General features: G+C 42.5%; 1 protein-coding gene across 1 annotated transcript; it reads left to right on the plus strand.

Annotated features, from left to right (window-relative positions):
- Positions 1–2,438: 2,438 nt before the first annotated feature.
- On the plus strand, positions 2,439–12,769 carry LOC135173736 (urea transporter 2-like). Its single transcript, XM_064140907.1, has 8 exons — positions 2,439–2,613; positions 3,335–3,524; positions 3,837–3,965; positions 4,797–4,989; positions 8,050–8,197; positions 9,279–9,413; positions 10,350–10,399; positions 11,548–12,769. The coding sequence occupies exons 1-8, from the start codon at positions 2,466–2,468 to the stop codon at positions 11,722–11,724; spliced, it is 1,170 nt and encodes a 389-aa protein (XP_063996977.1). The 5' UTR covers positions 2,439–2,465; the 3' UTR covers positions 11,725–12,769.
- The last annotated feature ends 13,732 nt before the right edge of the window (positions 12,770–26,501 follow it).

Here is a 26,501-nt window from a genome sequence, read left to right on the forward strand (position 1 = left end):
TTTCTTCTCCACCATGTGACTGGATCAGACAGGGGCTCTGATGCTTCTCCGTGCAAAGAAGCACATTGGGTACACTAGCATGGGACACAAAACATCACTCTGCAAATGCAACAGCCCTTGACTATGGATTAGAGAAACCTAAATCACATAGCGAGGAATAAATTTTAAATTGAAAGTGTAAATGCACTATCACCAAATGAAAAGCATTCATCTGGGCTAGAATTTTTTAGTTAATTGAAAGTGCACCCAATTCACTTATTCTGTTATGTCAGAATAAAATATAAGTGAAAATTAATAAATCCATGTAATTAATTATAACTAAACCAGGAAAAAGTCTTCCAGCACTAAGACACCATCCCTATAATTACTTTTATCCTTCTCTTTTCTTCCCCCTCTACTTAAGCTCTTTTGCACTTGCGTCCCACACAAAGTCAAATTCTCCTCCACCTATTAGTCCTGTCTTCAGCTTCTTTCATGTGGACCTTTAGCAAGATCCTAGCAGGAGGCCAAAAATGTCTGTTTATTATTTCTGCAAATATTTACTATGTCCTGAAACTTCAGTAGCAGCTTCCTAACAACACACAGTAAGACACAGGCCAGAGTGTGCATTAAGCACTCATGTTCAGAGCTGCTTAACCACAAATCTGAGTCCTCAAGTGCAATGCCCAGCAGTGAGGTTGCTCCAGTTTATGTACCCAGCACTTGTGTTCCTGGAGCATAAATTCTCTTCTCCGGCTGCCAAGAAGGCTTTTACCTGAGTCGTGAGGCAAGTACTAACTCAAATAATTACATGCTCATATAACCTTATTTAGGCTATTAACTCACAACCCAACTCTTTATTTCTTGAACAAGCTATTACTCACCATTGACACCCGAAGCAATTCTGATTCTGTATTCCCCCAGCAACGAACCTTGGTCTTGTGTTTCCTGTCTTGACAAATTACCAATAATTGATCCTACTCCTAAGGAAATTGAGTAAATTCCAGGGAAAACTTTGTCTGTTTCTAAATTTGCCAACTTAATGTTGAGAATTGGCCCCTAAGCAAACAACAAATTGGCTGTTAGCCACTGTTTTCGAGATTCAGCGCTTACAGTTAGATGTAAGTCTCTGACTGATGTGAAGCTGCCTAGAGTTGTATGAGGTGTCAAAACATGTTCCTGCAGCTCCTAATCCAAAAAGGGACTCAAGTCTGTCAGCCTTCCATGCATGCCCCAAGCATCTTATTTATACCCAAACACCTCTGTTCAGCCTATAGTGCTCCCCTACCTTATTTAAGCCTGCTAAATTTAAAAGTCTTTTCTTCATTAGTTGATGAGGGTTTCTTCCTACATATCCCAGTATACAGTCATTCTGCTTTATGATGAAGAGCAAAGGACAGTGTAGTCCATGTAACACCTTAACAGGCAGCTGATAAAGAGAAAGTGACACCATGACTAAGGAAGAATGAAAAACAAGCACCCTAAATTGGAGCTTTAATCTCTTAAATCAGTGCTGAATACATCTAAAGTTGGGACAACCTAGAGTACAGTTCTATATGTACATATGTATATATATGTGTGTGTGTATATATATATATACACTTCCATATATATATATGAATATATGAATATAAGTAATGGATTAAGGCTCCCTGGACGATCCTCAAGCCATGCCTGTGTGCCTGTGCTCATGAGAAAGGTGGAATTGATCCCAAGAGGTGACAGTATGTAGACCTATGAACTTAACTTTAGGTATCTATTATTGGCAGCTGATTAATAAATTCCAAATAGAAAGTTGGTTTAAATGTCTTCCTAGATTGTGATTTGACATCTACCAACTCCTGTATTCAGCTTCTATAAAGCTGGAGCTGAGCTTTAACTTCTGTGAAGACAATCTCCTAATGCTCTTCTGCTCTTCTTGAAGTCACTTCTTTAATCAGAGCTACTTGAGTTCTAGAAAATATGGCACAGCTGAACAAGTTGTTAAAATCAGGTGAGAAATTTCTAAGACAACATAGAAGTCAACATCCCTGGATATACGTAGAAGATGGGTGTATGTGGTCCTTAGTAACACAGTTTAGTGTTGGACTTGGCAGTGTTTGGTTGGATTCAATGATCTTAAAGGCCTTTGCCAACCTAAACAGTTCTGTGATTCTACAACAGAAGGGTCAGTGCTTCCTGTTAGTGTTCATGTCTATGACTGCATGAAAGTATGAAAGGAGAGTGCAGGGTACCAAGAGCATCAAAAGAAGGAAAGTGTTCATAGAGACATGAGAATCAAGTGTTCAGAGTAAGAACATTTCCTTTTTCTAGCTCCAAAGTAAAACATGGTGTGCGACAATATGCAGTAGAGAGAATAAACTGGGACTAGTAAGAGCTGTCATAATGGGTTTTCTTCTGTTGTTTTTATGTTTGCTTGTTTGTTTGTTTGTTTGTGTGTTTTTGGAGAGTTCCCTTTAGTTTTACCAAAAGGTCAGAATATCAGTATGGACAACAGTATTGATGTCAAGATGGAAACCAAAGGGGAAAGAAAGCAGATAAAGCAGAATCCACTAAACAAAGCTGGGAAGAGAATCTGCAGAGCTTACGAGTACATCACTGGAGACATGAAGGAATTTGGAGCCTGGCTAAAAGGTAAAGCTACTTCAGCATGATTAATTAGGAGATTCAAAAGAAGAGTTACATTATAGAAATTATAACTAACTTTTTAAATAACTTGATTCAAGTTGGAATAGTGCAGAAACTATCTCTGCCCTGATGTATTTCTGCTTTGTAGAGGGAAATTCAGCTTTCTGCAGAGATTCACATACTGCTTAAATCTTGAGGATGACTGAGATGACATTTACCTCCCAATATGCCATGTACAAAGCAAATTTAGTCCCATATAATATAGCCTAGGATGTTTACTCTGTGTTCTGCTATTCTTCATAATGCTACCTGTCCTTTCAGCTGAGTAGTTTTTGTCAAGCCTATTGTCACTGTGAAGTTAAATTACACATAGGTAGGTATGTTTGGTCCCCATAATAAATCAGCAGTGGGATACATACACAGTCTGCCATCTGAGGCACAGACATCGTAAATCAGCTGGTTCATATGAAACTAGTCCCAGGTACTTTATTACAGAGAACCCTGGCAACCTCAGTGTCTCACTGTTCATCTCAGCTTGTAATACTTCAGTACGGACCATAGCAAATCCCAGACAGGTTTTATGGTCTCATTGATTCAATATTTCAGTCAGGCTGCCAAGTTTCGTGGCCAAAATCCTTCCTGAGTTTCAAAGAAAAATATCCCAAATCAGTATCATCTGCATATTTTGGGGGTTGGGTTTTCAACTATTTAATTTGATCTCTTCCAGATAAACCTCTTATGATTCAGTTTATTGATTGGGTGTTGCGTGGGATATCCCAGGTGGTGTTTGTCAACAATCCCCTCAGTGGACTTATCATGGTTGCTGGCTTCCTGGTGCAGAACCCATGGTGGACACTCACAGGCTGTTTAGGAACAGTTGTCTCAACGTTAACAGCACTTACTCTGGGTCAGGACAGGTAAATCCATCAGACTATCATTTCAGTGCTGAATTATCCATTAAACAAGCAATGTGGAGGAAAAGCATGTATCTAGCCTTCACTGGCTATGTATCTGGTTTGGTAAGACCAGATGTCCAAAGGAACACTGGACATCACTGCAGCAGTGACGGCGGTTGATAGGACATGGGATCCAAGCATGCGAAGCTGAAAGTCAGTGATGGGCCTTAGCAATTTGTCATCACAGAGGCACAACTGCATGGAGGGGGAGGGGGTGATATGAGCAAAGCACCTGCAGGGGAGAAGATTTCAAAAGCTGTTTCCTTCACACAGATCAGCCATTGCATCAGGACTGTATGGCTATAATGGGGTCCTAGTTGGAATGCTCATGGCTGTCTTCTCTGCTAAGGGAGACTACCACTGGTGGCTTCTACTGCCAGTAGCACTGATGTCAATGACATGGTAAGTCAGATCGATCCTCTGCTTCTTTTTCCAAGCCCTAGTGGCCACACACTGAGACTAAGCTGTTCTGTTTCAATGGACTATGCAGACTGCAGTGAACAAGAATCACAACTGTTCTGTACATGCTAGTTAATCCGCATCATTATTTGCACTATTGAATCCAAACATAATGTAAAACAATTAAAACACCCACATAACCACAGACAAACTCAACAGGGAAAATGAAAATTGGTGGCTGATAGTGTGCAATTCAGTGCTCTAAAAGGTAGCCATATGTCTGTGAAGAGTCAATTAACTTTTTTGAAAGAGGAACATCATTTTCTCTGTTCCCTACCACTATGTGTGTTTCACCTGTGTAAGGGAAAATTCACCTTTTAGGGCACAAAAGATGTTCACTGGTCCCAAGATGTAATGGTTCATGCCATTGAAACCCAACAACTAACAATACTCTGTGTGTGTGTGTGTGTGTGTGTGTGTGTGTGTGCATATATATATATATATATATATATATATATATATATATATATATATGACACCATCATCTGTTTGATATTCAGACATCAAAACTTTTGAAAACTAGTCTTTGGCCCCATAATGTCTAGTTGGAGGTTGCTAAACCTTATATATCCTCTGTCTGCCTGGAGTTCATGTGGTGCTACACTGTCTTTAATAATCATACCTTTGATATCAGCCTTTTCTTCTAATGATTCTGATGCATAAGCTTAAATTAAAAATAGAGCTTAAGAAAAATAGAGCTGTTTTTTTATGTTGGTTTGAGTTTTGTTGCCAAGCTGACAAGCTCCTAGTGAAACCATGTTGTTCTTCTTTCAGCCCGATTTTCACCAGCGCTATAGGCTCAGTCTTCTGTAAATGGGATCTGCCTGTTTTCACCTTGCCTTTCAACATGGCCTTGACCCTCTGTCTGGCTGCATCAGGACCCCATAACCTTTTCTTCCCCACCACTGTCATTCACTCTGCAACAACAACACCAAACATCACGTGGACAGATGCTGAAATGCCTATGGTAGGGTGTCCTGAAGACAACAACCTTCTTGACTTACAAAGAAAACCACTACACAATCTTATTTTTTTCCTTTATATTACTGCATTATGGCCTGGCCATACAAAATTATATTTATAACATAGCCATTATCCAAAACTTAGAGGTTTACTGTAGAGATTTCCATTTTTGATACCTTGGAGATAAGGAGCTATTTGGTATCTTTCGTTTACAGTTGGGTCTAAATTACAATCTTCAAAGAGGCTCTAGAATCTAATTCCCAACTATTGTGCATATGCTGATCAGCAGCCCATAGGCTGTGCTGTGACTTACCTTTGACTCACAGGATCATTTTAGTCTCCTGTGTTGTGCTTGTTTTTAAAATGTTCTTTTTTGTTATAAATGAGCAAGCAGATATTACTACTGAAGAATGCTTTCAACCTTGGATGCAGGCATATGTTGATATATTTTTTTATTAATAGTTAAGTGGGACTTTTTTTTTTCTCTTTTATTTCTCCTGCATAGAGTGCTGAACAACATAGATACTACAGTAATAGCTCTCCCCTCTAAGGCTCAGCAGACTACTTCAAGGGGAGTGATTAAGTTAATTGACACTAAGTAGTAATCCATAGGAGCGATATTTCTCAAAGAACCTTTACTGAATCATAGAATGGCCTTAGAAGTGACCTCTGAATTTTTTCTACTCCAATGCTTGCTGCTAAAGCAGGTTTACCTAGATCAGGTTGCACAGGAAGGTGTCCAGGCAGGTTTTGAAAATCTCCAGAGAAAATGACTCCACATCTTTTCTGGGCAGCCTGTTCCAGTGCACCACCACCCTCAAAGTAAAGTAGCTCAAACTCATGCTCAGACGGAACCTTCTGTGTTGCAGTTTGTGTCCTTTGCCCCTTATTGTGTCTGTGGGCACACTGAAAAAATCTGGTCCTATCCTCTTGATTCCCATGCTTTAGATATTGTAAGATCCCCTCACAAATTTCTCTTCTCTAGCCTAAAGACTGCCAAATCTCTCAGCCTTTAGTGATAAGAGAGATGCTCCGGTCCCCTAATCATCTTTGTAGCTGTCCATTGGACTGACTCCAGTAGTTACCTGACTCTCTTGAACTGGGGAGCTCTGAACTGAACATGGTACTTCAGATATGTTCTCACTAGAGTAAGAGTAGAGGAGAAAGAAAATCTCCCTCAGCCTGCTGCCCACATTTTCCTGAATGTACCTCTGGACAACATTTGCCTTCTTGGCCATGAGGGCATGTTGATAATTTGAGGCACATTGATAATCCATAAGGGCTCATGGATAATTTGTCATCTACCAGCACTCCCAGATCCTTCTCCAGAAAACTGTTTTCCAGCAGGTCAGTTCTTAACCTGTGCTAGTGCATGGGGTTATTTCCTTTGTTGAATTCATGAGGTTCACTTCCTCCATGGAACTCTGTAGCCTGTCCAGGTTTACCATGGTGCACAATATTATGGGAACCATAAATAAGCTGTTCCACATGGAGGAATGCAACATTGTGAGTAAGTGTCTCAAAATCATCTCTAAGCTGTGATCTAGCTGGACTCCATCCTACCAACAGCAACTATTGCATATCCATATTCCTACTGAATCCCAAAGGAGTTTCAGGTATAGAAGTAGAAGAGGGATATAGCCTTACCTGAGTAAAGTCTTGTCATTCCTAGCCATTTCATCCTGGGGGGAATCTGGCCACTCAGAGGCAAATGTCTTCTCAAAGTTACAATCACACAGAATCACAGAAACATTCTGATCGGAAAAGACTTGCAGGATCACCAAGTCCAACTGATACCCCTACTCTACAAGGTTCACTCTAAACCACGTCCTCAAGCACCACTTCCAAACAACTTTTAAACACATCCAGGGTTGGTGACTCAACCACCTCCCTGGGCAGCCCATTCCAGTGCCTGATCATTCTTACTGTGAATATTTTTTTTCAAATGTCCAGTCTAAACCTACCCAGTTGCAGCTTGAGGCCATTCCCTCTTGTTCTACCACTAATAACCTGTGAGAAGGGACCAGCAGCAACCTCTACAATGTCCTTTCAGGTACCTGTAGACAGTGATGAGGTCTCCCCCCAGTCTCCTCTTTTTCAGACTAAACAGCCTCAGCTCTCTGTTTTCTTCATAGGATTTATTCTCCAGGCCCTTCACCAGCTTCATTGACACCCTCTGCTTTCTCTCCAGTACCTCCACATCCCTCTTGCATTCAGGTGCCCAAAACTGAACACAGTTTTTGAGGTGTGGCCTCCACAGAGCTGAGTACAAAGGAATAACCACTTCCCTACTCCTGCTCAACAAAGCATTTCTAACACAAGCCAGGAAGCCATTGGCTTTCTTGGCCACCTGGACACACTCCTTGCTCATATTCAGTTGCTTGTGAGTTTCAACACTCAGGTCCCTTTCTGACAGGCAACTCTCCAGCTGCACTGCCCCAGGCTTGTAATGCTGCTTGGGGTTGTTGTGACACAAATGCCCAATCTGGCATTTGGCCTTGTTGAAGCTCATCCTGTTAACATTGGCCCATCAATCCAATCTACCCAAGTCCCTCTGTAGAGTCTCCCTACCCTCATGAAGATCAACACTGCCACCTAACTTGGTGTCATCTGTGAATTTACTGATGACACACTCTGTGTCTTCATCAAGATCATCAAGCCATCATCTACCTGAGCACTTTAATTTACTAGATTCACTGTCATGCTCCATAGCAGCATGCAAAAATGTGTGAGTCAGCAGCAAATGTAAAGATGATGACTAAAGCTTTTCAAGACCTTTCACAAAAGGCGTTAGATAGCTTTGATATTAGAGCAAAAACCTGGCAGAGGAGCTGATGGCCATGGAACAAATTATGACTCATTCTCATCAGAGGAGAAACCCCGTGGAAATGACCTGATGTTCCTGATAAGTGTCCAATATATTCACTTACAGTCCAGGAAGAGGGTGCATCCAACAAATGCCATACACAAACCTGGCTGAGAAAAAACACAGGGTTTAAAAAAAAAATTAAATGCTAAATCTTATAACAAATTCTATTCTTTTGTTTTGTCTTAATTAATGCAGCTGCTGCAATCCATTCCAGTTGGAGTGGGTCAGATTTACGGCTGTGACAACCCCTGGACTGGTGGAATTTTTCTGATTGCTTTATTTATCTCTTCTCCACTTGTTTGCCTGCATGCAGCAATTGGATCAGCAGTGGGGATGCTGGCAGGTAAGGGTTTGATTTGTGTCACGGGTTGATAAAAAAGCACAGAGAATAAAAAAGGACCTGCAACGACTGTTACATTTGCATTTGCAAATGTTTTTTTCTGTTAGAGAATGACTGCTTGAAAAAAAATACCTATACATATATGTGGCCATTTGAACTAGATTTCTAGCTCAATATTAAAAAAATTAGGAGCAGAGAAACTTAGACACTGATTGTAAAGTGGAAGAGTACTGGAGTATCTGAGTGGAGAGGTGAGCATGCCACGGACAGGCCACCAAATGGCAACAATGGATAAGTTAATGTCATTTCATTGGAGTATTGAAAGCTTTATGTCTGGAAGCACAGCTTGTATCTTCCCTTCTGCTGCTTCTGCTGATCCCGCTATGCCCCCTGCTATCTTCCCCCACCACTATTTTGGCTGCTGCCTTTGCTGCTTCACCACCACTTACTCCCATCCTCATCTCCTCTAAGGTTACTATTTTCTGTAATAGTTTGTTCCGTCAGTACTGTTATATTTAAACGGTAAAAAATACAATTTTGTTTTTTCTGAATTTCCAGATTCTGAGTTGTAGTGAATTTAGTCTCTCTGGGGCAGGTTTATAATAAGTTATAGGGGGAGGGACCCATTCTAACCCATCACAATATACTTTTCTATCTTAAGAATTCTTTTTATTAACTTCCCCAATCTCTTACCCTGTAATGGTGGAAATCAGAAATTATTTTTTATCATAAAATACTAAATTTCTGGTGATATTCTGAAGGGTTTATGAGGAGCCTAATAAAAGTCATGGCTATCAGCCTGAATGCTCAGGCCTTGGGGATGCATTTAAGGTTCACATGTACACTTGATAACTCATATATCTTCTGTTGAAATCACATGGCCAAATTCATCTCAGCAGAACCAGGGAAACTGCTGTGATTGCACTAAATTGGCTTCAGCCTTAGATTGTAGCAAGAAAACTACTAACAGGAGCTCCGCGTATGCATGCAGGGCATGGCCCTTTAAAAAGCTGGATTCGTGCCATTTCTCAGATGCTTTTGTCTCTCTGGCCAAGAAATGACACATCTTTGACTTATTTTCCAGCACTGAGCTTAGCAACACCTTTCAGTAAAATCTACTCTGGCTTATGGGGCTACAACAGCTCCCTCTCGTGCATTGCCATCGGAGGCATGTTCTACGCTTTCACCTGGCAGACACATTTGCTGGCGATTGCCTGTGGTACGTACCCTGCAGATTTTTACTACTGGCATATTTCCTTTTGAAGTGAGAGAAGACCCACTTTTACTGGAGGTGGGCTGAAGCCAGATGGCCACCTCTAGACAGACAGATGGACTAGACAGGCAGATGGACTTAGGCAAGACTGATAAATGATTGAGCAGGGTATTGGAGCCATTGAGGTTCTGACAAAATAAAACCCGTGCTTTTGCTTTCAACCAAGAAAATGTGTTCAAAACAAGAGATGAATCAGTGGATGCTGATTAACCTGAAATTAGATGCTTAGTTTGAGGCATCGTACTTGTTCAGTATTGCTGGATTGTTCTTTGTAGTCATGGCTACCAGCCCACATTCCTTGTTTGGAGAAGGGCATATCTAAATCTTGAGAAAGCTGGAGACTGAGATCAGTCCACACCTGCAGTTAGACATAATAGTTTCCTCAGTCTACTGAAGTAGATACCAAAGGCATAAGATAGACAACACAGAATGATTGAAGAATAATTTATAAGGCAATTCCATGTGAAATTTCAATATCACAGTGAGCTGGGAGTGAAATATTGTTCCTTCAGTACTCATATAAAAAGGATTTAGTGTTGTATCTCATTGACCCACCTTCTAGCCCAAGGGGCACTAGAAATAGGGGTGGAAGGGTTAAATTCCTATTTAACACCATCAATCAAGCTTATATAAGTGCATTTTTCAAAAGGCTCTGTTTCCATAGTCAAATTTTCTGTCACTCCAGATCTCTTAGCTTTGCCCTTTCTATAAGCTTAAGGATGGAGGGGACTTCATGCAAAGGTAAGATCTTTACAAGGAGGCTGTTCAGGCATGGTCATAAACACTGGCTGACTTACCCAAGGCAGTGTGAAAGATGTTTGCCTTTGGTGGTCTTCTCCATAAGCAGCTGAACTCACCAGGAACTACTTTTCTTTTTCACAGCACTTTTCAGTGCCTACCTGGGAGCAACAGTGACTAACATGTTGTCTGTGGTAAGTAGTGTTCTAGCCAAAGATTTGAACACTCTGTATTTTCCTAGCTTGTGAGGCAGAGCATTAAGACTCTAAAGACAGAATCAGTCTGTGAAAGGGGACATAGACTGCTTAAGGAACTGCTTTGGTTCCCACTGGTCAGTCCACACCTTGAGTCCTGTGTCCAGCTCTGGGCCCCTCAATTCAAGAGAGATGTTGAGATACTGGAATGTGTCCACAGAAGGGCAACAAAACTGATGAGGGGCCTGAAACACAAACCCTATAAGGAGAGGCTGAGGGAGCTGGGCTTGTTTACCCTGGAGAAGGGGAGGCTCAGGGGTGACCTCATTGCTGTCTACAACTACCTGAAGGGAGGCTGTAGGTGGGGGTTCGTCTCTTCTCTCAGACAACCAGCAACAGAACAAGGGGACACAGTCTCCAGTTGTGCCGGGGTAGGTCTAGGCTGGATGTTAGGAGGAAGTTCTTGCCAGAGAGAGTGATTTGCCATTGGAATGGGCTGCCCAGGGAGGTGGTGGAGTTGCTGTCCCTGGAGATGTTCAAGAAAAGCCTGAATGAGGCACTTAGTGCCATGGTCTAGTTGATTGGCTAGGGCTGGGTGCTCGGTTGGACTGGATGATCTTGAAGGTCTTTTACAACATGATTGATTCTGTGATTCTATGATTCCCACTGAAATAGGTCATGTGCAATCATTACCCCTTTTCATCCTCTGAATTTCCATGAACTTCCACAACTAGGCCTTCAACACTTACAAAATAATTAATTCTGTACTTTATACCTGAAACAACTGAGAAAAGGTCACCTTAAATTTGTTTAATTGCTTTGTTCAAATGCCAAAGTGAAGTCAATACAACAGCCCAGGCTAAACCTTGTCTCATCTCCATCCACTCCTAATTCCATTCAAGACCACTTCAGATGCACAAAGCTAAATCACTAGAGCCAGTGATTCCTCATCAGAGCTGGTAGATATTACAAGTTAATGCACAATACCATGCTCTCAGAGAAATCCTGCCTCTCCAAGGAGAGAGTCCATGCAAAACCAAGTTTAAAGATCCTCAAGTAAGTTTGTTACCAGCTACATGTTCAAGGGCTGGGGAATCAAATGGAGGGAAGACAAACAGTAAAGAAGTGGTTTGTGTTTTTCTTTACAGTTTGGTATGCCATCAGGAACATGGTCTTTCTGCCTGTCTGCATTGACCTTCTTGCTAATAACCACAAACCACTCTGCCATCTACAAGCTGCCACTCTCCAAAGTCACCTACCCAGAAGCCAACCGAGCTTATTATTTGAAGATTAAGAAACGTCAGAGGTCTTGCTGTGAGGTATAAGGGCTCAAGAAGATAAATACTTTGCACATTTTACAGCAAGAGAGCATGATTTTTCCTAAAAAACACATGACTTGTGTGCTACAAAGTCAAAAGATCAAAAAAGTCGCCACCTTCTGAGTGGATTTTTCCCACCATAGTTGTTTGTTCTAATCTAATTAAATAGGACTGTGCTTCAAGGACCTTTCACAAAACCAGTCTGTAAGAATTTAAAAGCACATAGGTTTGAAAAGACACTTGAATTTTATGCAGTGAGGAAATTACTTAGAAGATGAAAAGGAAAATCTGTTTGCGAAATTGAATTCACATCAGTCAGAGGTGAAGCAGTAAAGAGGACAGTCTATCTCCTCATTTCATGCAACTCCTAACAAAAGACTAAATGCAGCTTACAACAGCAGAAGGACGCATTGTAGAGAGCTTCATAGTAGAAGAGAAGTGGAATAAAGACTACCCATCACAAAGCAGAAGATAAGTGGTGAAGAACTCTACCTGGAGGATCTCTCAAGACTGAGAGAGGTGCATTAGAAATCGTCATGCATAGGATGGACACTGATCAGTTGAAGGCAGTGTTGCTAGCACTTGCAAGACTTGTGGTAAAAATCACAAAGATGTCAGGGAGGAGGTGTCTATCAAACCCAAATTTTGGATCCTTTAGGCTCTAACACTTCATTTTAAAAAATGGTTCAGAGCTACTCAATGGCAGAGAAAAGTCTGTAAATCCAAGGCCAGGAAAGCAAATATCCTTTTCTAGGGGGGTGGGGGGGAACAGACAGATCCCATGATTTTATGCTAATCTCATTTTTCTTAATATTTGAACTTAACCACTGGTTAGCAGATGAGGCAACAGCAGCAAAGCCATTGCTGTCCCTTTACTATGCAACAAAAAGGCTCTGTTCAGTTTGTGCATAAGCAGAATTAGTTTGATCTTCTTAACCTCTCTTCCTACACAGTGCACAAATACCAAACAGTAAAATGCTGCACTGTCCTAGCCTGCTGCTGAAATTACGACTCAATCATTTTTTTTCCACCTTATGATGGGAACAGGACAGTTGAAGGACTGACAGAGTAAGCAGAGCTCTGCTGGTGTCCAGACTTGTTTCACCTGTGCACAGGCTCTCAGGGTCTGCAGTAAGGAATGCAGGAACCTGACCTTGCACCCAGCTGTGCTGGTCACCTCAATGGCTGTTAGTTCAGCCACTTTTCTGTCCAGTTCATCAAGACATTTTACCTTATGATGAAGCTGAAATCTTCACCAGAATCCCTTCATGTGGCCAGGTCCTTCTGTTGGCATTCGCTTATGTGCAGCGATGTCATAGACTTACAAAATGCTTTGGTTTGGCCAGAACTTTTAAAGATCATCTAGCCCAACCCACCTGCAGTGAGCAGGACAGATATCTTCAACTAGATCAGTTTGTTGTTCCTGGGAAAGTATAGAATCATTAAATCATAGAATCAATGAGGTTGGAAGAGACTTCCAAGATCACCAGTCCAACCGAGCACCCAGCCCTAGCCAATCAACTAGACCATGGCACTAAGTGCCTCATTCAGGCTTTTCTTGAACATCTCCAGGGACAGCAACTCCACCACCTCCCTGGGCAGCCCATTCCAATGGCAAATCACTCTCTCTGGCAAGAACTTCCTCCTAACATCCAGCCTAGACCTACCCCGGCACAACTGGAGACTGTGTCCCCTTGTTCTGTTGCTGGTTGTCTGAGAGAAGAGATGAACCCCCACCTACAGCCTCCCTTCAGGTAGTTGTAGACAGCAATGAGGTCACCCCTGAGCCTCCTCTTCTCCAGGCTAAACAACCCCATCTCCCTCAGCCTCTCTTCACAGGGTTTGTGTTCCAGGCCCCTCATCAGTTTTGTTGCCCTTCTCTGGACACATTCCAGTATCTCAACATCTCTCTTGAATTGAGGGGCCCAGAGCTGGACACAGGACTCAAGGTGTGGACTGACCAGGGGCAGAATAACCTCCCTTGTCCTACTGGCCACACTGTTCCTGATGCAGGCCAGGATGCCATTGGCTCTCTTGGCCACCTGGGCACACTGCTGGCTCATCTTCAGCCTACTATCTACCAGTACCCCCAGGTCCCTTTCCTCCTAGCTGCTTTCCAACCACTCTGTCTCCAACCTGTATCTCTTCATGGGGTTGTTGTGGCCAAAGTGCAGAACCCTGCACTTGGCCTTCTTCAGTCTCATCCCATTGGCCTCTGCCCACCCATCCAGCCTGTCCAGTTCCCTCTGCAGGGCTCTCCTACCTTCCAACAGATCAACACCTGCTCCTAACTTGGTGTCATCTGCAAACTCACTGATGCTGGACTCAATCCCCTCATCCAGATCATCAGCAAAGATATTGAACAGGACTGGGCCCAGCACTGATCCTTGGGGAACACCACTAGTGACAGCTGCCAACTGGATGTGGCACCATTCACCACCACTCTCTGGACCCAGCCTTCCAGCCGCTTTTTGACCCATATCAGAGTGAATCTGTCCAAGCCACAAGCTGCCAACTCTGCCAGGAGATTGCTGTGGCAGAAGGTATCAGGGAAAATTAGAAGTAGCCTATGAACAGTGCTGCTGATAATTTTTGAGTCTGGGGGGAAAATTAACCAAACATGTCTTTTTATGATCACTAAAAAGATCAAAGTGAAAAGTACTTGGGATAAGCTGCTGGCAGCATTTTCTGGTGAACTGTTAGATTTTCAGTTGTGGCAATATTTCTATATGAGAGACACTCCAGAGATCACTTGCAGAGTGTACCATTTCCTGTGTTTTACTTGGTCAATATCTATATAATTTCATGTGGCGTTGATTTTTGAAACAAATATTCATACTTTATTGAGTTTGGTATAAGCTTTCCTCTATTTATCATCACTAAGCTCCTACAAAGACATGTTATAACTTGAATAAGTAGTCTAGGATATGCTAGACAATAAAATTATGAGATGAGTGTATGGAGAATATTTGAGAAGCTTCTAGTCTTGCTCTTTATGACATTTTGCTGCATAAATAACTCATTAGATATGCAAGTGCAAATCTGCTTCTGTAGAGGAGGCACCATCAGCAAAAGGAATAGCATCTATATCTAGGGTCACCTAGCATCTAGAGACGTCTACAGGCAGAGCCAGAAACTTCCTAGTGACCAGTTGACAATGATATCTAGGGCAGGTGCTGGACTAGTCCTGTTCAATGAAGTCATATTCTGTCCAGAAGATGCATGTCTTGATTTGTCAAACAATCTTTTGATGTCTGGACTGACACCTCCCCACTCAGGAGCATGTGTGCTGCAGAAAGGCAAACCTACAAAGGCTGGCTTTTCCTTCTGTGTCAACATCTACACTTGGGTAAGAGCACACACTTTATGACCAACATAAATCAGCAGACTTCCTCTAACTGGTGCTATTTCAGCTTGCTGTTGCTGAGCAACAGGGATATTTTAGCAGTACTGGAAGGAACTGTATGCACAGAACAGAGAAACAACAAATGATGAAGGCCATGTCTCAGAAAAATTTTCCACATCATTCAGAGTTAATTCTTCATTTTATATTATTCACAGAATTCATTCTTCCGGCCACCTCATGCAAAATAACATTATTTGGTAATTTAACATGTGTATCAGTCAGAATAAGTATATCATGCTTTTTCTCATTACCATTCATAACACAGTCTTGGCTAACAGAACTAATTTGTCTTATTGATGAAATAGTTCCTTTTTTGTTTATTTGTTTGTTTTCCCATTTACATCAAATAAATTATTTTCAAGTCACAGTTTTTTGGGGTTTTTTTGAGTGTTCTGTTTGCATCCTTGTTTCTGATATACAGATTATACCAGAATGGTAAGAAACATACATGCTGAGAGGAGTTTTGGAGGTCCTTCCTGAACTATTTCCCTCCCAATGTCAGTAAAACACAGCAAAATAGATGTCACTGTATTTAGGAGTTCTAAAAAAAGTCAAGTATCTTCCGTGGTTCAGCTGCCCTACAGTGCTGGATGCAGCTACACATCTTGTAGTCCTGCATGGGGTTTGCTATTTAAGGAAAGGGGAGGGAAATCATGAGAGGAAATTTAAGAAATTGCAGGATGCTGAGCGAGGACCAGTAGATTTTTGTCAGATTTGTCTCTTCACAATGCAGCACTTTACAATATCCAGGGCATGCTGGCAACACCAGCAGTAGTACCAAGACACAGGCTACAGTTCTCATCTACCCTTCCAGCAAACCACTCTCTGGATAGGTGCAGAAGAGGCCAGTGCTCACTTCCATGCAGTGAAGATGCTACATGCAGCAATACAATCTCCTTTACCTGATCATCCAGGACTGTTGCATGGTTTGTCTGGTTTGACCACGTTGTACATTAAATACAAGGAGTATAATGAATGCTCCTATTAATACTCATCTGATCTTTCAGATCTTGACATTTAGCGTAAAAAGTAGGATTGGCACAGAATTTGGCTATAGCTAGGAATAATTTACCTGCTAAGAAAGGCACTAAAAGAAGCAGCATTGTGCATTCAGAAAAAATACTTGTTTTCCCCTCCCTCAGAGCCTAAGAATGGCAAAGAATGCTGGCAAATGAGATTTTAGACACAGCTGAACATCTGTCTGATGCTTTCTCTTTGCCTTGCCACAGAAACCTGCCTTCAGGTGGTAAAGCCTTTTTTTGTTATCATTAGTTCAACTTACTCAAGATCTTGAATGAGGTGGGGAAACATTAAAAACTCTTAAAGCAAATACACACCAATGACTTAAAACCTTTACTGCTTATTCTCAAAGGCACAGACAGACCAAGTTAATGAGTTTCCCATGCATAGATATTAAAAGCTTTTAAATAGGAGCTGGAAACCTTCATTTTTCATAGATTTGGGACAGAAGAGTTTGGCTCAGGTTACCAAAGGCTATGTGATGTCTGCTAATAAAAAGCATTAGGTACTGACACACAGACACCCACCCTACTGAACTGAGCATACAAACTCAGGCGCAGTCCCAGCTTTTGTTAACCAGTGGGCCCCAGACAGTGCTTAGACATAGCTTAATAGGCAGCATCATCCTCTCCTGGCTCCAGCACTTCCTTCAGCTAACTATCCATAAGTTTGCAGATTACATCAAGCCGGACAGGAGGGGAGGAAGGTGTCCTGGTAGGGCATAAATCCTACCGGGCAGGTTTAACCCTGGCTCTCCGCCTCCTGTTGCGCTGGGGTCTGGGAGTGAGCAGATTGAGCAAACAGTAAGGGTTTCCTCCCAGCAAAGCCTTGTGGGCTAGGGGCTTAGCACCTCTTATCAGGTGTCTTGTGCTGCCCTCAACGTGCCTGCATAGTCAAAGGAGGCACAAAGCTTTGAGTTCATTGGCAAGAACAAAGATGCTAGTGCCTATTGGCCAGTTTGATTTCAAAATCAAGTGTATAAAGGGGGATGATTTAGAAAACTGCACATTTCCACACTAGTCTTTCTACATTTGCCTTTTTACAGCTGCCTTTCTGCAGCAGCCTTCCTACGTGTAGCCTTTCCACACCGTGCCTTTGTCTGCACGGAGCATCTCTTCCTTTGCAGCTCATCAACAGGCAGCCACATGTTCGCAGCTCACACTAGTGACTTAGCAGCATCTCCTTCCTCCTCTGCCTGAAATATTTGTGTTTTACCCCCCAGGATCAATGCAAGTTTGAAAGTGTCTCTTAAGGAGGGGACTAGATCTGAATCTGGGTTTGGGATGAAATACAATGAGGCCAACGTAAAGGTTATTGAATAATTTATTAATATATACAAAGACGACTTTCTCCCAAACTGATATACAACTAACCTACACAAATTCTATGATGTGGTTGGTAAAACTATTTTGTAGGATGTCTATATGCAACCAAATTAAGCAATTTGGTAGAGGTTTTGGAAATGCTTCTGATTAGAGAGTCTTGCGGCATAAACTGCTGCTGGTAAAGTTAATGAAATTCTTTTAGCAGCTTGAATAGAGTTCAGGTACACATTGGCCAAAAGTCTCAATATTTCCTCTCCAAAAGCATAAGCACGAAAATATATATATATGGTGAAAGCCATGTGGTGGACTTCACATGGTGATGGTGCAATGTGGCTTTGCTGCTTGTTTCCTCCCAGATTGAGCATGCTATCTGAGAATGGTTCACGGGCATATTAGGGGTCTTCTGTGGCTCTCAGAATGTCATCAGGTGGTCAGCCACCTGGGCAAAGCATACTCAGGGACCCAAGGCGTTGTAAGTATATGCCAAGACTACATAGGCATTAGAATTTTTTCCTGTTCTTGCATTATTGGTTTCCAGGCTCTGGTTGATTAAACTGTTTAATTCTATGTAATTGCTTCTTGTTGACCAATAATTCAAAGAACCTCAGTGATTTTTCCCAGTTTTTGAATATTAATAATAAAACTAATATTCATACAGAAATTAATATCCATAATTCCTAACATTATTAATTTCTAATACAGAAGGCTTTACAGGGGGACCTGGACAGGTTGGATCAATGTGCTGTGGCCAGTCATGTAGGCTTAACAAAACAAAGTTCAGGGCCCTGCACCTGGTTCACAACAGCCTGTTGTGGAGGGCCTGTAGGCCCGAAAGCAGGCTTATTTATGCCTGCTCTGCCTGGGCATGTCTCTGCCTGCACCAGGGGTAAATGAGAACAAAGGGGCACCTGATTGTGTAAGTCCCCACATGCCCAGCTTGTGTCTGCCTGGTGCTGGGCCCACGTGATTCCCATACGTGGAGTCCAAGCCTGTGGGTTTTACCTAGTGTGGTAGGGTTCGGCTGACTGCCAACCTGATTGGTCGTTTCAGTGGCCAATGAGACCATTAACTCTCGGCCCACATTCAATAAATAGGGGTGCACAGGCTCACGTGCAGCCTTCCCCACGTTACTTGCAGCTCCACCACATGCTTGCTTGCCTGCCTGCGTACTTCCTTGCAGCTTTATGCCTGCCTTTGTATGAGTGCCTGGTGTGTGCCATTGCCATAGGTTGCCAGGAGCAGACTCACTTGTCTGCGTTCGATAGGCCTGAGGAGCAAGCGTTGGACCCGTGCTCAGACTGCACAGAATCCTGCCTCTGCACCTGGGGATCCTGCCTGCATACCCCTGGAGAGAGCAGCCAGCAGAATCCAGCAGCAGTAAGGCCAGAGTCTGCCATTTCCCCTGATGCTGGAGGATTCCACTCTTGAAGTCCACAGGCAGAGATCCTGAAGAATTGGACACTTGCAATAGGCTGATGCAGCCCCAGAGGATGATTAATAATTGATAAGAATTGTGAGTAGGTGCCTCTGTAATTTCTGTTACCTCTGCCATAAAGCAGAGAGAAGTTTTCAGCTCAGCTTTGCTGGGCAAACAGCACAAGACCTCAGGTGGCATTGAGCCAAGGGGAAAACTCTCTCTCTCTCTCTGTTAATAGTTTGAATATTTACTAGTTATCAATGTTTTCTGTAGATTTATATCCTAGAATGTCTCCATAACAGTGTAAAGAATCCTTTCAATATTAAAGTTCAATGGCTGGGGGGGGGCAAGAGTTGAAATATTGGAAGTTAATAAATACATATTTTTATAAATATTCTCTTGCATTAATTAATTTCTCCCCTCCACCAAATAGGCGTAGGTACTGGGAATCCCCCATCTATGACACAACCCCATTCAATGCTTGAGGCAGAGTGGCTGGAAAGCTGCCTAGCAGGAGAAGACACAGTACTGTGCCCATGTGGCCAAGGTGATCAACAGCATCCTGGCCTGCACCAGGAATAGTGTGGACAGCAAGAATAGTCCGTACCTCAAATAACTGTGTTCAGTTTTGGGCCCTAACTATAAGAAGGAGATTGAGGTCCTGGAGCATGCCCAGAGAAGGGCAATAAAAGTGGTAAAGAATCAAGGGCACAAGCTCTATGAGGAGGACTTGGAAGAACTTGGGTTGTTTAATCTGGAGAAAAGGAGGCAAAGGGAATGAGCAAGTTCTTCACAGAAGGAGTTGTGATGGTTTGGGCTCTTACCCACCCCCCCACACTTTGTATTTGCCCCAGCTAACTCAGACGGACCCTGGGAATATAGATGAAGCAATTTATTTACAGCTAGCAGAATTTGCAAGCAGCTATTTACAATATATACAGTTATATACAATTATATACAGAAATATACAAAGGATAAACAATACAGAAGCACAACTCCCCTCCCAGAAACCTGAGTCCCCAGGAGGGGCTCTCAAACCACTCCAACACCTCCCCCCGGCCCTCTCAACCTTACCCCAGTTCTCAGGAAGAAAAGAGGTGCAGCCAAGAGGTTAGGGAGCAAGGTTAGTAGGAGCAGGGTTAATGAGATGTGACCAGGTCTAAGGCAAAAGCAAGAGTGAGAAACAAAATGGAGAAAGTTTACTTCTTCTTCCCAGAGCTCTCAGCGAGACTGTGAGAGAAGTTGACATCAATTGTTTTCATTTCACTGCCCGTTATCTAGTTCTTTTACCAAAACATTCCAGCTTGCTTCAAACTAGCACAGGAGTGTTTTTGCCATTGGAATGGGCTGCCTGGGGAGGTGGTGAAGTCGCTGTCCCTGGAGGTGTTCAAGAAAAGCCTGGATGAGGCATTTAGTGCCATGGTCTAGTTGATTGGCTAGGGCTGGGTGCTAGGTTGGACTGGATGATCTTAGAGGTCTCTACCAACCTGGTTGATTCTATGATCACTCTCTACAACTTCTTGAGGTTGTAACAAGGTAAGTGTTGGTCCCCTTTCCTCTTAACAAACAATAGGACAAGAGGGAACAGCTTCAAATTTCACTAGGGGAGGTTTAGATTAAATATTAGAAGAAATCCCACACTGAAAGGGTTTTCAAATGCTGGAAAAGGGTCCCGTCAGAGCTGGCTGAATTGCCATTCCTGGGGGTGTTTAAAAGACACATAGATGTGATGCTAAGGGACATGGGTTAGTAGTGGACTTTGTTGTACTGGATTAAATTGGGTTGTATTTGATGGTCATAAAGCGCTTTTCCAACATAAATGACTCTGCTTGAGGAGCAGAGAAGTTCATGTTGCCTCATATGCTGTGGCAAGAGCCTCAGGGATTAGGGCAACAAGATCCATTCTGAGTCTGGATGAAATCCTGGCCACAATGCCAGTATTTCAATCTGCCCCAGGGAGTGATGCAGCCTAAAATGCTCAGACATGTGCAACAAAATCAATCCTTCAATCAAACAGAAGTACCTGTGTGGGAAAATATAGCTCAGTTGCACTCGTAATTACTTTGAAGGAATTCCTTCCACTGGCCCCATGAGGTCAATGAGATTATTTTTTTAGAGTAAAGCCAAAGCACATATGCACATGATTGCAAAATTAGAAGTTCAAACATAACTGCTTTCTAGGAAAACTTCCCCCCCCCTCCCCCCCCATCCTCTTGTGGCAATATATAGATTAGAAAATGGATAAAAACCTTGGACTTGGGAAACTGACAAATACAAATTCCCTTGCTTTAGATTAAATATTATTGGATCAATCATAGTTTCAGTCAAATAAATCTAAAATCACTGGGAGATTAAGGATCAGATTTGATAATTAGTGTAATTAAAAAGAAATAATATTAGGAAAAGGTTGTCAGTGGTTTGGTGCTCTGGTAAGGAAAAGTAGGAAGTTCTTCAAGTGGGATTTTCCAACAAACATCCTGGTGCCTCAGTGTGATGACTTGGGTGTTACCCACCCCCCCACACTTAGGAAAATCACCCAGACTAGGCTCAGTCGACCTGGAAATTGAATGAAGCTTTATATTTACAGTTTAGTGCAATATACAAAGAGATATTTACAATATATACAGACATATACTAGTTTAAAAAGGTAATACAGAAACACAACAGCCCTCCCAGGAACCTGAGTCCCCAGGAGGGGCTCCCAACTGCCCTTCCACCTTCTCCCCACTCCTCTATCTTACCCCAGACTTTGCCCTATGCTCAAGGTGAGTTTGGAGGGTCATCCAGGAGGGGTTAGGAAGCAGAAGGATTAGTCAGGCAGCAAGTTAGGTTAGAGAGAGAAGTTCATGCAGCCCCAGAAACAGAAAGAGGCTCTGTTATCTACTTTTATGTCCTTGTTCTTACACATCTCAGCAAGCCTATGAGTGAAGTAGACATCATCATTGTTTCCTTTTTCACAGCCTATAATCTGATTCTTCTCACCAAAACGTTCTAGCTAGCTTCAAACTAGCACACTCAGCCATAAAGCAGCTATAAAACACACCAACAGCATACAGTTTGGAGATGGAAGGATGTGATATTTTATAAGAAAAGCAGACACTCTTGACTACACTACTGCACAAAGGATTTGCAACAGGTCAAGGCAGTACTCATAACACTGCCCTGCACTGGCTGTGCTCTTGTACCACAGAGACATACCTAAGTGTAATACAACACAGCACTGTAGTTTGTAAGTTTATAGAAAATGTTTAGACCATTTCCTAACAACAGATTTTTTTTTTAACTATTATTTTTAAACACATTAAATTAAGATGATTAAGAGCTCCATCTCTGTAAGTGATGTTCTAATGATCTTTTGCTACCTTCCCTTTCCATATTGTCTCCCTGTAAGACATGAAAAGAGTAGACTGCTTAAAGAGATAAGGTAACTAATACAACTTAAAAGAAACAGAGTGTGAAAATGGTGAACTAAGAGCTGGTTATAAGCCAGCAATATCTGCTTGCAGCCCTCAAGGCCCTGCATTGTATACAAAGCAGTGTGGCCAGCAGGTTGAGAGAAGTGATTCTCACCACTACTGTGCTCTCATGAGACCCCCCACCCGCAATGCTGTGTCCAGCCCTGGCATCCTCAGTAAAAGAAAGACATGGATCTGTTAAAGCAGGTCCAGACTAGAGTCCCAAAAGTGATCATAGAATTGAATCATAGAATCAGTCAGGGTTGGAAGGGACCACAAGGATCAGCCAGTTCCAACCGCTCTGCCATGGGCAGGGACACCCTACCCTAGATCTGCCTGGCCAGAGCCCCATCCAGCCTGGCCTTAAACACCTCCAGGGACAGGGCCTCAATCACCTCCCTGGGCAACCCATTCCAGGCTCTCACCACTCTCGTGGTGAAGAACTTCCTCCTCACGTCCAGTCTGAACCTACCCATCTCCAGCTTCACTCCATTCCCCCCAGTCCAATCTATCAGGATGATAGAACACTTCTATGAGGAGATGTCAAGAGAGTTCAGGTTGCTAAGCCTGGAGAAAAGAAAGTTCCAGGAACACCTTATAGTGACTTTTCAGTACTTAAAGACAGGCTGTAAGAGAGGGCATGAGGTGATGGTTGTAAATTAAAAGAGGAGAAATTCAGACTATAAGGAAGACACTTTTTACACTGAGGGTGGTGAAACATTGGAGCAGATTGCCCAGAAAGATGGTATGTACTTCATCTCTGGAAGCATTCCAGATCAAATTGTACAAGGCTCTGCGTATTCTGATGCAGTTGAAGATGTCCATGCTCACTGCAGAGCGGCTGGGCTAAGAGCCCATTCCAACCCAAGCCATTCCACAATACTGAGGCTGTAAATTACAAAGTGATGTGTGCAGAAATAAACTCCTTGGTCCCTTCCTGCACTGCCACTGCAAGCTGTGCTGGAAATCACTGTCATACACCTGGAGGGACATTCTACTCTCATATCAATCAAGTGTGCAGGGCAAAACAATCACAAAACAGGAAAGAGCAGATACATCTCTAGATGTCAGGAAAAATCATTCAAAACACAAACCACAAATTGAATAGCCTCATTATCACTGAGGATTTGTGAGTAAGACTTCAGGATCTATACTGAAACAAACATGACTTTGTACTGAACACCCTTCAAAAGAGTCCAATATATGTATAGATGTGGCTTCTAGGGACATGGTCCCTAATGGTGGACCTGGCAGTGTTGGGTTAGCAGTTGGACTTGATGATCTTACAGGTCCTTATTGTCAAACACTGCTTCAATGCTTGGTAGTAAAGATGCAACCTGTTTGACTTCAGAGGCTCTTGTTAATATGCCAGACTTTGAGGTTCCATAGCTCCAAGCACTTTACACAATTTATGAAGAGATTCAAGGTAGAGAAATAAATAGTTCAGACTAACTTCAAGTTTAGGTCATCAAAATCTCCACCTAACTATTCTTTACCTAGAAAGTATCAAGAGGACCACAGATAAAGACTTAACATGGGTGTCTACATGTTGGCATCTACATACGCATTAAGTGACAAAGTCCTGCTCTAGTCAACTCATTCCATGGAGTACAGACATCAATTCAGCTGGCTGAATATGCAGGTCATTTTTATGGTGTGCTGAGTTAATATCTAGGCTCCATGGACAGTATTGACCAGAACTATCGTGATCCTAGCTTGTATTCTAACGAGTAAGTTTAACATCTTGGAGGATTACCCCACCCATGCACAGCTCCTTGCTCTTGGGTGTGTCCACCCTCATACTAAGCCACACATGCCTGTTCAAACACCCTCCTGATGAATCTAATCTAGCAGGAAGCATGAACATCTCAGCATGCTCAAAGATCCACAAACACAAGAGGAGGTATTTCTTTACGCTGTTCTGAATTTGTACCTGTATTCAGCACCACACTACATAAACATCTACTACCCTGGTCTATCTTGCTATACACTCTAACTATCTCACATTATATATTCACTTGAACAGAGACTGAAGTCTCTAACCTATTGTGTCCTAAGCACTGGAAGGCTACTGAGAAAATGTGAAACAGCTTTGTGACCTAATCCTAGATGGACAAAGGTTTTGAGTAACTTATGCTGTATATTCCCCAATGTCTCCCTACTAGGTAGTCCAAGAAGCTCCCTTTCCACCGCAGTGCTGTCCTGATTCCCTGGTCAGGCCAGTGAAGCCTGAAGAAAGCATTTGCAGGCTAAGGTGTAGACCAGTAAGGACCTCAACATTTCTGCCCTTCTGGGAACTGAGCCTTTGTATCAAACAGTACCAGAAACTAGGGGTTTAGACTCTATGAAGGACAGCAGATTCCATCTAGTTTTGTTTCAAGCTGTGATTCTGAACTCTGGTTTCTCATACAGGGAAAGACAGGGGGAGGTGGAAAATGTTTGTTCTGTAAATAAAATTAGAAGTGGTCTTTAGTCCCCTTCAGAAAGCAGAACAGAATTACACATTTATAGACAAAATATTACATTTTATTCAATTTAACTTTTTGTGAGATGAACAAATGTAATATTGGTTGGTTTTGTTCAGATTCTAAAATACAAAGAGGACTCTCAACAAGCACTCAAAGGATATCTATGCCAGGACCCTTCACTGCTTATCTACAGAAGTGTTGTCTCCTCATCTGTCAGCCAATACGAACTTATCAATTGTCTTTTAGCCATCCTTACACTGAATACCTTTTGTGTGGGTAAAAAGGGTAGACTGGGTTTTCCTTGTGATGGCAAAAAGGCTGCCTAAGTAGTAGCTTGTGTTACATCTGTCTCCCCTAATCTGAACTCTCTCTGATCTGCAGGACAAGAAAATCAAAAAACTTCATGTTTCTGGAACTGATATATCATTTTCATTACACATTCCCAATTCAATTCCCTCTTCCCTTTGCTCTTTGTTGTTTTCCTCCAACTCACATGGCAGAGAACACAAGCAAGTGGCAGCATCTGACAGCAAATGCAGGATGCTCAGCCACCTCCTACCGCATGAAATGTCCTGGCTTTACACTCAGCCAGATGGAGATACAATCCTTCCCTGCATTCATGCATCCCCTGCATACAGAGCAGGGAACAGAAGATTTAGAATGATAACCTCCTTGACACATTTCTGTGATCCACTTCAGCATAACCCAACAGATCATTTATCTTCAATTTACACTTATCTAAACTGCAAAGATGACTCAACCTTACCTACCCAGGAATATCTTCACAATACAAGAAACTCTCCCTCTTAGATGAAAGAAATCCCACTTAACAGCAAGTGTTGCATGGTGATGGCTTAATAACATGACATAGCTCTGTGTGCAGACCTGTGCATGCTGGACAGTGATCTGCTAGCAAGCTTGCTACATGTAATAAATCCAAGTTTTATTCATGAAATAGAGAGCACAGCAATAACCTGGAAGAACTGTAAAAGAAAAGGAAGTTTCTTAATTTTCTTGGAGGATATTGAAATTCTGACCTTCTCCCCCAGGAACTCCTCCTACCTTTGAGCCTTTGCTCTGTTTTCCCTTTACCTGTTCTTGTTTTCCTTGCAACGTGCTGTTGGTGGTGGACATGACCACCAGACCCTCTGTGGAAGTGTTGTAGATTCTCCTACACTACCAAACACTGCAGAATCCCCAACCCTTAGCCACAACATCCTCCAGTTGCTACGAAAAGCTTGTTTAGGGCTCCCTAAATCCACATTCCTGCCACAGCAATGTCCATATGTAGGAGTCCAAGAGCAGGACCTTGCTGGAGTTCATTCAACTTCTTATTGCCCTCAGCAGTTTGTTGGAAAGTACATACCATTCATTTCTCTCCTCAAATACTTAAAGGGACAGACAGGATTTCATCTCTGCAGTGTGGGGAATGGTGAAAGCCGTGTAACCTGGCAAGAAAGTTCACAGCACCAGAGAGCCACCTCATCCAAGAGCAGTACTCCCAGAGGGCTGGGAGAGCAACAAAACTATTACAGAGGCATTTAGCAAAGGTCTTGTGTAGGCAGATCACATTCCATTTGATCACTTTTCATCCACATGATCACCTTTCCTCCACAAAGTACAGAAGATGCTGTTTGATTATACTGTTATGGTTAGGAAAGACCAAAAATTGGATTCATGAGGAGAGGATCC

Source organism: Pogoniulus pusillus, chromosome Z (genome assembly GCF_015220805.1).
Source record: "Pogoniulus pusillus isolate bPogPus1 chromosome Z, bPogPus1.pri, whole genome shotgun sequence".
Taxonomy (NCBI): Eukaryota; Metazoa; Chordata; class Aves; order Piciformes; family Lybiidae; genus Pogoniulus; species Pogoniulus pusillus.